The 12,600-nt window shown below is 42.7% G+C and overlaps 1 protein-coding gene across 1 annotated transcript in view; it reads left to right on the top strand.

Annotated features, from left to right (window-relative positions):
- The first annotated feature begins 274 nt into the window (after nt 1-274).
- The window catches only part of LOC109865996 (V-set and transmembrane domain-containing protein 4), a 13,523-nt gene continuing 1,197 nt past the window's right edge, over nt 275-12,600 (top strand). Inside the window, exons 1-9 of the mRNA XM_020454525.2 lie at nt 275-485; nt 1,590-1,994; nt 10,273-10,326; nt 10,505-10,612; nt 10,795-10,828; nt 10,981-11,102; nt 11,835-11,899; nt 12,136-12,251; nt 12,572-12,600. The exon at nt 12,572-12,600 is cut by the window's right edge and continues 1,197 nt beyond it. Of these exons, the coding sequence (XP_020310114.1) occupies nt 434-485; nt 1,590-1,994; nt 10,273-10,326; nt 10,505-10,612; nt 10,795-10,828; nt 10,981-11,102; nt 11,835-11,899; nt 12,136-12,251; nt 12,572-12,600 (985 nt within the window). The 5' untranslated portion in view covers nt 275-433. The remainder of the gene's footprint in view (nt 486-1,589; nt 1,995-10,272; nt 10,327-10,504; nt 10,613-10,794; nt 10,829-10,980; nt 11,103-11,834; nt 11,900-12,135; nt 12,252-12,571) is intronic.

The raw sequence follows: 12,600 nt of genomic DNA, 5'->3' as shown, positions 1-12,600 counted from the left end.
TGGGCTCCAGTTACACAGTCAGAGACTGTGTGTGTGTGTGTGTGTGTGTGTGTGTGTGTGTGTGTGTGTGTGTGTGTGTGTGTGTGTGTGTGTGTGTGTGTGTGTGTGTGTGTGTAATAAAAATCTAGCCAAAAGTGTCTGTTTTCTCTGCTGTAGTCCACAGCTGGAAGTCTGATCGAGTCTGCGTCAAAGCTATAGCACAACCTTCCTTCCTTCTACACAGGAAATTGCATTTCCCACTTTCTGCCAAGCAGAGGAGTGAGGTGGGTGGGGTTGTGAGCCTGGGGGGAGGAGGGTGGTTCTAAGCAGAAACAGAGCGAGCCCCATTTCGTATTACACACGAATACAGAAAAAAGAAAAGGGAATCCTGAGCTGAGGCTCTTTACTTCGGGAGACATTGAACTGTTTTTTATGGAGACTGCTGGTCTGGAAAATGAAGATCTCTTCTGTGGTCATAGTTCTCCTGACTAAAGCGTTCATTGGAGGTAAGCAACTTTTCTACTTAGTTAACTTGGTTCAAATGGAAAATAGTGTTTTTAGGTCATGATATGAAATTTGGCAATACCTTGAAGAGTTATGTGTTGATGGAGAGAGAGAGAGACAGCAAGAGAGAGAGAGAGAATGTCATAATAAAAGATTGGGAAAACTTTTGTGAAATGTGTAAGTGTTAGAAAACACATTCCACATGACATGCATTTGAATCAGTAAATCATGTGTTTTCCCTCATCTTTGTTAAAAAAACTAATTTACTCTGGTTTGTGTGACTTTTTCATAAGATGCAGCTTAATACTTTAGCTAAATAAATATATCTAGCAAATTATAGATTTGATCTAGAGATGAATAGTTCCCTTCTTAGTGGCTTGATGGCTTTGTGTGTCATAGAAATATGCTTACTGCAAATGGAAAGTTATGAAATTACTTTAAAAACCAGATGTTGCTTTTGTCATGAAACAGGCCATAAAGTTTGGTCCTTAATATTTCTTCCACTTAAAATGGACATATGCTTGCACTTGAGCCAAACACCACTTTCAGATGTCTCATCCACAAACATTAACACAGTAGGAAAGAGATAATTGGGAACACCTTCCTAATATTGAGTTGCACCACCTTTTGCCTTCAGAACAGCTTCAATTCGTCGGGGCATGAACTCTACAAGGTGTCGAAAGCGTTCCACAGGGATGCTGGACCATGTTAACTCCAATTCTTCCCACAGTTGTGTCAAGTTGGCTGGATGTCCCTTGGGTGGTGGACCATTCTTGATACACACAGGAAACTGTTGAGTGTGACAAACCCAGCTCAAACTGGTGTGCCTGGATCCAACTACTATATCCCATTCAAAGGCTCTGAATGACACACATACGCAATCCATGTCTCAGTTGTCTCAAGGCTTAAACATCCTTCTTTAACCTATCCCATCCCCTTGATCTACACTAATTGAAGTGGAATTGAAGGTGACATCAATAAGGGATCATAGCTTTCACCTGCATTCACCTGGTCAGTCTATGTCATGGAAAGATCCAGGGTTCCTTATGTTTTGTCTACTCGGTGTTTATTTACTGTACATACCCTTTGTGTACTATATATTTCAGAAGTGTGCCAGGCCATCAACATCACTGTCACCCCCTCCCCGTTTACGGTGGCCCAGGAGGGTGAGAACGTCACCCTGACCTGCCAGGTGTCCCAGAGACGTCGCTCCAGCAGCCTGCCCGTAGTCAAATGGACATTCCTGCCGGAACGTGCTTCAAGCGACAAAGAGTTCCTCATCGCCAGGGTCAACATGAGAAAGGCCAGGTTCTATGGGGACTATACCAAGAGCTTCCCCTGGCCTAAGTTGAAGCTGACAGTGGTCAAGCAGGGGAAGATTTTCGACCTGCTCATTATGAACATCTCAGCGGAGGACCGTGGACTCTACATATGCCGGGTGCAGGAGTTCAAGAAGCACCAGAACCGATGGAAGGCATCAACAAACTGTACGGCCGCCACCGAGCTTAGAGGTAACTATGGCTTTAGGTGTAGCACTGTCTGTGGTGCAGTAGAATATAAATTATGCAGTTGGTGGTGGTAGTAGTAGTAGTAGTGGTAGCAGTAGTAGTAGTAGTAGTAGTAGTAGTAGTAGTAGTAGTAGTAGTAGTACAGTGGTATAAGTAGTAATAGTAGTAGTACAGTGGTATTAGTAGTAGTACAGTGGTATTAGTAGTAGTAGTAATAATAGCAGTAATAGTAGTAGTAGTAGTAGTAGTAGTAGTACAGTGGTATTAGTAGTAGTAAAATGGTATTAGTAGTAGTAGTAATAATAGCAGTAATAGTAGTAGTAGTAGTAGTAGTACAGTGGTATTAGTAGTAGTACAGTGGTATTAGTAGTAGTAGTAATAATAGCAGTAATAGTAGTAGTAGTAGTAGTAGTAGTAGTAGTACAGTGGTATTAGTAGTAGTACAGTGGTATTAGTAGTAGTAGTAATAATAGTAGTAGTAGTAGTAGTACAGTGGTATTAGTAGTAGTAGTAATAATAGCAGTAATAGTAGTAGTAGCAGTAGTAGCAGTGGTGGTAGCAGTAGTAGAAGTACGTTTACATTGATATTTTAGTTATTTAGCAGACGCTCTTATCCAGAGTGACTTACAGTTAGTGCATTCATCTTAAGATAGCTAGGTGGGACAACCATATATCTCAGGCATAGTAAGTACATTTTTCCTCAATAAAGTAGCTATCAGCAAAGTCAGTGCAAGTAGTAGCAGTAGTATTAGTAGTAGTAGTAGTAGTAGTAGTAGTAGTAGTAGTAGTAGTAGTAGCAGCAGTAGTATTAGTAGTAGTAGAAGTAGTAGTGTAGTACAGTGGAAATATTAGTAGTAGCAGTAGCGGTAGTAGTAGTAGTAGTAGTAGTAGTAGTAGCAGTAGTAATATTAGTAGTAGCAGTAGCAGGAGTAATAGCAATAGCAGTAGCAGTTGTAGTAGTAGCAGCAGTAGTAGCAGTTTTAAGACAGAGCCGGAGGCTAGTTTTACGTATTCCTAACCAATTGTTTTTTTGTTTGTTTCTTTGCGTTGTTTGTAACCTAGTTTTCAACTTATTTTGCACATAATGTTGCTGCTACAGTCTCTTATGACCGAAAATAACTTCTGCACATCAGAACTGCGATTACTCACCATGGACTGTCAGAATCCTTTTTTCCCCCTTCATTTGCGTGAAGAGAAGGTCGGAGAAAAAGGGGCCAGAGGGCGGGCTGCCTTCTGAGAATTTGTAGGCGATCGAATAAACCCCCACTTCCTTCCATTCTGCTAGCAAACGTCCAATCTTTGGAAAATAAAATCGATGACTTGCGCGGAAGATTAAACTACCAACGGGACATTCAAAACTGCAATGTCTTATGCTTCACGGACTCGTGGCTGAACGACGACATTATCAACATACAGCTGTCTGGTTATACGCTTTATCGGCAGGATAGAACAGCAGTGCCTGGTAAGGCAAGGGGCAACGGACTATGTATTTTTGTAAATAACAGCTGGTGCACGATATCTAAGGAAGTCTCAAGGTTTTGCTCGAGAGTATCTCATGATAAGCTGTAGACCACAATATCTACCAAGAGAATTTTCATCTGTGTTTTTGAAACTTAAATCCATCTTACCAAATTTCTATCAGCATGTTAAATGTGCAACCAGAGGGAAAAAACTCTGGACCACCTTTACTCAACACACAGAGACGCATACAAAACTCTCCCTCACCCTCCATTTGGCAAAACTGACCATAATTCTATACTCCTGATTCCTGCTACCAAGCAAGCAGTGACTCGATCAATAAAAGAAAGTGGTCAGATGAAGCAGATGCTAAGCTACAGGACTGTTTTGGTAGCACAGGAGTACACCACATCAGTCATCGGCTTCATCAATAAGTGCATCGATGACATCATCCCCACAGTGACTGTACGTACATACCCCAACCAAAAGCCATGGATTACAGGCAACATCCGCACTGAGCTAAAGGCTAGAGCTTCCGCTTTCAAGGAGCGTTTCACTGACATTTTCAACCTCGCCTTGTCCGAGTCTGTAATACCAACATGTTTCAAGCAGACCACCATAGTCCATGTACCCAAGAACACTAAGGTGACCTGCCTAAATGACTACCCACCTGTAGCACTCACGTCTGTAGCCATGAAATGCTTTGAAAGGCTGGTCATGGCTCACATCAACATCATTATCCCAGAAACCCTAGACCCACTCCAACTTGCATACCACCCTAACAGGTCCACATCTGATGTAATCTCTATTGCACTCCACACTGCCCTTTCTCACCTGGACAAAAGGAACACCTATGTGAGAATGCTATTCATTCAGCGTTCAACACCATAATGCCCTCAAAGCTCATCATTAAGCTAAGGACCCTGGGACTAAACACCTCCCTCTGCAGCTGGATCAGTGATAGGCCTGATCACCGACAATGACGAGACAGCCTATAGGGAGGAGGTCAGAGACCTGGCCATGTGGTGCCAGGACAACAACCTCTCCCTCAACGTGATGGACTACAGGAAAAAGAGGCCCGAGCATGCCCCCATTCTCATCAACAGGGCTGTAGTGGAGCAGGTTGCGAGCAGTTTGACCGCAAGGCACTACAGAGGGTAGTGCATACAGCCCAGTGCATCACTGGGGCCAAGCTTCCTGCCATCCATGACCTCTATACCAGGAAGTGTCAGAGGAAGGCCCTAAAAATTGTCAAAGACTCCAGCCACCCTAGTCATAGACTGTTCTCTCTGCTACCACACAGCAAGCGGTACCGGAGTGCCACGTCTAGGTCCAAGAGGCTTCTAAACAGCTTCTACCCCCAAGCCATAAGACTCCTGAACAATTAATCAAATGGCTACCCAGACTATTTGCATTGCCCCCCCCCCCTCCCCCCACCCATATTTTAAACCGCTGCTACTCTCTGTTGTAATTATCTATGCATAGCCACTTTAATAACTCTAGCTACATGTACATATTACCTCAACTAACCGGTACCCCCACATATTGACTCTGTACCGGTACCCCCCTGTATAGTCTTTCTATTGCTATTTTACTGCTGCTCTTTAATGACTTGTTACTTTTATTTCTTATTCTTATTCGTGTTGATTTTTTTAACTGCATTGTTGGTTAGGGCTCGTAAGTAAGAATTTCACTGTAAGGTTGTATTCAGCACATGTGACTAATACAATTTGACTTGATTTGATTAGTAGTAGTAATAGTAATAGTACAGTGGTATTATTAGTAGTAGTGGCAACAGTACAAGTAGTAGTAGTATTAGTAATAGTAGTACAGTGTTGTTATTAGAAGTAGTATTAGTAGTAGCATCAGTAGTAGCAGTAGCAGTAGCAGTAGTAGTAGTAGCATCAGTAGCAGTAGTAGTAGTAGCATCAGTAGCAGTAGTAGTAGTAGCAGTAGCAGCAGTAGTAGTATCAGTAGTAGCAATAGCAGTAGCAGTAGTCGTAGTAGTAGCAGTAGCATAAGTAGTAGTAGCAGTAGTAGTAGTAGCAATAGCAGTAGTACTGTAGTAGCAGTAGTAGTGTAGTAGTAGTAGCAGCAGTAGAAGTGTAGTAGTAGTATCAGTATCAGTAGCAGTAGTAGTGTAGCAGTAGTAGTAATATCAGTAGCAGCAGTAGTAATGTAGTAGCAGTATCAGTAGCAGAGGTAGTAGTAGTAGTAGCAGTAGCAGCAGAAGTAGCAGTAGCAGCAGTAGTGTTATTATCAGTGCTAGTAGTAGTAGTAGTAGCAGCAGTAGCAGGAGTAGTAGTATTAGTTGTAGCAGCAGTAGTAGTGTAGTAGTAGTAGTAGTAGCATTCGTAGTGTAGAAGTAGTAGAATAGGTAGTAATAGTAGCAGTGGTGGTAGTAGTATTGGTAGTAGCAGCAGTAGTGGGGTAGCAGTAGCAGTAGCAGTAGCAGTAGCAGTAGCAGTAGTAGTGTAGTAGTAGTAGTAATAGTAGCAGGAGTAGTAGTATTGGTAGTAGGAGCAGCAATAGTGTAGTAATATTAGTAGTTGTAGTAGCAAAATTATTATTATTAGTAGTTGCAGTAGCAGTAGCAGTAGTAGTGTAGTACAGTGGAAACATTAGAAGTAGTAGTTGTAGAAGCAGGAGTACAGTGCTAATGATAGCTGGAACCAGAACTGGCTGACCTAGTTTCGTATTTCATCGATCATGAGAAGGAAGAGATTGTGTCATGTGTAAAGGTCATGTTTTCATTGTGGTAAGGAGTTCCATGGTTTTGAACAAGCTTGAAAAGAAGTGATACTTCATAGCGATGCTTCATGAGAGAGTATCTTGTCTTCTCTAAAGCTGATGTCAGCCCTTCTGTTCTGCCAGTTCGATGCACAACATTCTGTGAAAGAATCTAAGCAATATACACTGTAGCACAGCAGATGTAGCACAGCAGATGTAGCACAGCAGATATAGGAAAGCAGATGTATTACAGCAGATGTAGCACAGCAGATGTAGTCAAGTAGATATAACAAAGCAGATGTAGCAAAGTAGATATAACAAAGCAGATGTAGCAAAGCAGATGTAGCAAAGCAGATGTAGCACAGCAGATGTAGCAAAGCAGATGTAGTAAAGTAGATATAACAAAGCAGATGTAGCAAAGCAGATGTAGCAAAGCAGATGTAGCAAAGCAGATGTAGTAAAATAGATATAACAAAGTAGATGTAGTAAAGTAGATGTAGCAAAGCAGATGTAGTAAAGTAGATATAACAAAGCAGATGTAGCAAAGTAGATATAACAAAGCAGATGTAGTAAAATAGATATAACAAAGTAGATGTAGTAAAGTAGATGTAGCAAAGCAGATGTAGTAAAGTAGATATCACAAAGGAGATGTAGCAAAGTAGATGTAGAAAAACAGATGTAGTAGATGTAAGTAGATGTAGCAAAGCAGATGTAGCACAGCAGATGTAGTAAAGTAGATATAACAAAGCAGATGTAGCAAAGTAGATGTAGCAAAACAGATGTAGTAGATGTAAGTAGATGTAGCAAAGCAGATGCAGCTAAGCAGATGCATCCTTTCTTTCTAAGCTATTACTTTGAGTAAATTGAAACTTAACCAGTTTTTTCCATGAAATCATTTGTGCCGGCTGTGACATTTGACTGTCCTGTCTGAGCCCAAGCAGACAGACTGGCGGAACAGCCGAGGTAAGGGAACACTGGCACCATCACCACCAAACACATTTTGACTTTGGCTATAGCCAGGATTTTCCCTGCGTATTATACACATATACAATTGTGGCTAGAAGTGAGTGAACTCAACAGTGAGAGAACAAGAGATAGTTGTAGTATGAGACTGCCCAAAGTTGGTTGCCTAGACAACTGCATAGTAATGTGTAAACACACTCATTTTGCATTTACAGACGCTCTTATTGAGAGAGACTTACAGGAGCAATTAGAGTTATGTGCCTTGCTCAAGGGCACGTCAACAGATTGTTTCACTCCACAGCTAGTTTGAAATGTCACCAACGGTGCTATCGAATTAGATCATTTTCTATAGCTCATTGGCTCATGTTAGGGCTGGGAATTGCCAGGGACCACAAAATGTAGGTGCCGATACAATATGTATTGTGATTCTCCCGATTCTCCCTATTCTACATGTGTTGCAATTTGATACTGTGATTTTATTGCGATTTCATGTTCCAAACATATTGCTCACTATTTGGGGGGGGGGTCCAAATAGTCTGGGTAGCCATTTGATTAGCTGTTCAGGAGTCTTATGGTTTGGGGGTAGAAGCTGTTTAGAAGCCTCTTAGACCTAGACTTGGCACTCCGGTACTGCTTGCCGTGCGGAAACAGAGAGAACAGTAAATGACTAGGGTAGCTGCAGTCTTTGATAATTTTTAGGGCCTTCCTCTGACACCGCCTGGTATAGAGGTCCTGGATGGCTGGAAGCTTGGCCCCGGTGATGCACTGGGCCGTACGCATTACCTTCTGTAGTGCCTTGCGGTCGGAGGCAGAGCAGTTACCATACCATGCAACCCGTCAGGATGCTCTCGATGGTGCAGCTGTAAAACCTTTTGAGGATCTGAGGACCCATGCCAAATATTTTCAGTCTCCAGAGGGGGAATAGCTTTTGTCATGCCCTCTTCACGTCAAAATCTTGGTCTGCTTGGACCATAATAGTTTGTTGGTGATGTGGACGCCAAGGAACTTGAAGCTCTCAACCTGCTCCAATACAGCCCCATTGATGAGAATGGGGGTGTGCTCTGTCCTCCTTTTCCTGTAGTCCATGATCATCTCCTTTGTCTTGATCACTTTGAGGGAGAGGTTGTTGTCCTTGCACCACACGGTCAGGTCTCTGACCTCCTCCCTTTAGGCTGTCTCGTTGTTGTCGGTGATCAGGCCTACCACTGTTGTGTCATCAGCTAACTTAATGATGGTGTTGGAGTCGTGCCTGGCCGTGCAGTCATGAGTGAATAGGGAGGACAGGAGGGGACTGAGCACGCACCCTTGAGGGGCCCCCGTGTTGAGGATCAGCGTGGTGGATGTGTTGTTACCTACCCTTACAACCTGGGGGCGGCCCGTCAGGAAGTCCAGGATCAAGTTGCAGAGGGAGGTGTTTAGCCCAGGGTCCTTAGCTTACTGATGAGCTTTGAGGGCACTATTATGCTGAACGCTGAGCTGTAGTCAATGAATCGCATTCTCACATAGGTGTTCCTTTTGTGCAGGTGTGAAAGGACAGTGTGGAGCGCAATAGAGATTGCATTATCTGTCTATCTGTTGGTGCAGTATGCAAATTGGAGTGGGTCTAGGGTGTCTGGGATAATGGTGTTGATGTGAGCCATGACCAGGGTTTCATAGTCATTTTGGCAGGTTACCTTAGTGTTCTTGGGGACAGGCACCATGGTGGTCTGCTTGAAACATGTTGGTATTACAGACTCAGACAGGGAGAGTTTGAAAATGTCGGTGACGACACTTACCAGTTGGTCAGCGCAAGCTCGGGGTCTCACGCGGTGAAAGAGGGTGATGCAAAGAAGATGTTGAAAAGTGAAGAAAGAGGATGTTTTGAAGGTTTTTGTGATGAGGACTTTTGTATGGATCATCACTGCATACTGCTATTCATTTCTTTTTTTTTCTTCTTTACATGTGATGAATACTCTGACGTAGCCCAAAGTGACCCATTGAATTGGTCTATTGATTGCTGAAGACAGTATTTATCCCAGAATGCAAATCTGTCTTAGGGATGCTATTCATTCGATCTGTGTACCGTCACTGTGTGAGGATATAATGAGAGACTTCCTATCAAAAATAAAGGGGGAGCACATATGAATGGAATCAATTGAACAGTGAGAGACATTTCTTTGGCTCCAAGCAGTGCTGCAGATTCAGATGATTCATAGTATTCCAGAATGTGCAGCTGGCCTTTTGGCTCAGTGCATATTCATAATGTCCTATTGAAGTCATACTATATGATTCATGGCAAAGAAGAGTCTTCTGCACCACGATACTGATTTCTGAAAGCCACTATGAAGTATATCCGGGACTCATCAATCAGACTTGGGAACCAAGAACACATGATCTAGTGTAACTTCACCTAGATAGGAACAAGCTATAGAATTTACAGTAAAAAACAAAATGTGTGGCAAAAAAAGTACATGGCAAACACAACTACAGCAAATACTGAGCCAAGACTCATAGCTCGCTGTCATCTACCTCAGACTAATGTTTCAAAGTAGTTGAATGTAGGCCATGATTATGGTCGGCACAGACAAAGCAAGTGCTGCTGGTTTAGCATCAAGGGAAATACTCTAGAGGTAACCCCAGCGTAAGGGTCAGTGCTATCCTGGGTTCCTTGGAACATCCCTACTCCAAACCTGACGCTAACCTTAACCATAACCATAACCCTTACCTAACCCTAACCTTAACCCTTACCATGACCATTTTGCATTTCAACTTCAACGTGGTAGTCCCAATGATCTTGGATGGCGCAGACCCAGTTTAAACCCTGTGGACAGGCTAACGTGCAGCACACCCAGACACCCAGCCAGGCTTCAGCCCAGTAACCCTGGAGATCTGGTGGCTAGCTAAGCTAAGGATGGCTGCTATGTGTGACAGAGGCTGTTGTCAGCTGCTCACGGTTTAGGGTATTTCAGGACGACTCGGTGGGTGTTAGCTACCACTAGCCAGTGATTCAGGAAGAGGATCCAGAGGAGAGGATAACCTCAATGCTGTCGTCCTACGGCGAGCCACGTACAATTAGATGTATTGCAAATGTATAATCAGGCAGGACGGTTGACACACTGATGATCGTGGACTTTCCCTGGTTTCCTTTCAGTGCATGTCTTACCAGCGACCACGGCCAAGGAGAGTCTGTGGAGCCTGTTTGAAGGTAAGAACGTGACTCTCTGGTTCTCTGCATTGTACTTGACTAAAATAGCGCAACAACAATAAATAGGTCATAAATGGCAAAGATATTTCTGCATAAGTGACTAACAACTGAGACATGAGTCTTCAGGGTTGTACGATATTATGACTGTGACTAATCTGGTCAGTTTTGTGTGTTTCAGACGTGTACCTGTGCGCTGTGCTGATCTGCTCTGTGGGACTGGTGTGCATGTGCATGTTCACCGTGGCGGTGACCTGCCAATATGTTCAGAGGAAGAAGAAGTTAAAAGGTGAGTAAACACTCTATCCCTGCTCCTTCCCATCCAACACTGAAAGCCCTCATCTGGGCCATATTACCAGATCATTTAAAGATAATGGACTCTGATATGTAAAGCCAAGGCATGATTTTGATGACACGGCAGAATGTTTTTTTGCCCCTCATGCGCTTATGTTTTGTCTCATTGCCTCATAGACAACTACCATTTGGTCAAGAGCCTACAGAACAGGTAAGTTTCATCATTCAAACACAAGTAACTATGACTTATACTGTACTTTAGCCACTATGGTACACACAGACTCTTTTCATCCATGACCGTGATGGGTACTTACATTTCCCTGCTCTAATTCTGCTGTAAACATGCCTGTCTGCTGTCTGCAGTTCAGGGGAGACGGTGACCAGTCTAGTCAGTGTGTCTCCTGCTCTGCCCAAAAAGCAGAGGAGGTACAGGAGGAAACGAAGCAAAGCCCAGTCAGAGATACCACCAGAGATACCAGTTAAAGGTAAACAGACAGTCTCTCAACAACATCATACATCTGTATCACATTTTCCCTTACCCAAGCATGTATGTTTACTTAGAAGCCTATCTTCATACGCACAGTTGGGTATGTGGTCTGGGGGAGGGAATGTGGCTAAAGTAATCATCAGAGCATAAAGGAGTTCTGAACATTCTGTTTCCTGATGCTAGAGATGTTGTGAATTATCTATGAAATATTGCTTTACTTGCCACTACCTTTTGAGCCCATATATGGATCAACTGTACCGTACGTGCGGGCATAGATAAACTGGAAATAGAGCAAAGCAACTTCTATATCAGTCTTTGTGATATCAGGGTGCAACCAGAAATAGTGCAAAGTTTATGGTCAACTAATCAAGTAAGAAAGCGGATTTTAAGAAAGTAACGTCTGTTCTTGATGATCATATTTTTGTTTCCCCTGGAGATGAATAGGCTGATGTTGGGCAGTTTTAAAGTGTTGCATCTGTCTCACAAGGAGTTGATGTCATGTCGTAGAAGTCTGAATGCCAACACACGTCAAACGTTGTATGTCTGTTCAACTCTGCTTTGACGCCTGCGTCCAAATCATCACTAATAAATGACAGGACGGGCACGTAGACATTGCAGACGGGGAACATTTTGCTTCTGGGTTTGGGTTTTAGGGGGGAAATGTTTCTTGTGACACAGACAATGTGTTCCCTATCTGCATAATGTATGTAATCATTGTATTCTTCCACAGCACCCATAGCAAACAAAATCCCCAAACTCAAACTTTTAAAGGTACAGCCGATGAAAGTGGTCTTGGTAAGTGCTCTGGGGTAACTCCTGGTTCATACATACAATTTAAAAGGCAACAAGGTATTTCAGTAGAGGGCTGTCAAGAAATCTCAAATCTAATCTAAGTTTTACTTCATTCGATTTTTGTGTATATGTGACTGTTAACCCGAGGTAATTTGGTTCAGATTCAAATGATAAAAGACACAACGTGAATAACGAGTATGTTTCTTCACCCGTTTAATCTTTCTCCTTGTCCCCTGCAGCCAAAGATTGCAGAAGAGAGCCTGACATATGCAGAGTTGGAGCTGGTCAAGCCTCTGCCAGACAACAAAGCCTCGTGCACAAGCACTGTGTACGCCCAAATCCTCTTTGAGGAGAGGCAAGTATGAGAAACACACCACTTTTAGCCGAAGCTCATGTACAAAATGTTATATTTATGATCAGCATTATTGTTTTATATTATATTGAGTTTTATTTTTCTTACAAAGCCAAAATGAGATGAGATACAAACAGGTTTTCTATAATGTGTTGAATTTTTATTTTTTCAATTGACTTCTTTTTTTTGTTTACCTCCCAAAACATCTGCATGATGTCTGTCATTTTCTGCTATGTTATTACAGCAATACTGCAGCTGCAAAGGTTGACATTAAGGCAACAATTAGACGCCCACCCATTTGTGTTATTTGTGTTATCACGCAGCTCTTTCAACTGGTGCCAAAGTCAACGGG

The sequence above is a fragment of the Oncorhynchus kisutch genome, linkage group LG20 (genome assembly GCF_002021735.2).
Source record: "Oncorhynchus kisutch isolate 150728-3 linkage group LG20, Okis_V2, whole genome shotgun sequence".
NCBI classification, from domain to species: domain Eukaryota; kingdom Metazoa; phylum Chordata; class Actinopteri; order Salmoniformes; family Salmonidae; genus Oncorhynchus; species Oncorhynchus kisutch.
Note: the sequence above shows the minus strand (reverse complement) of the source record. Positions and strands in the feature narration are given on the sequence as shown.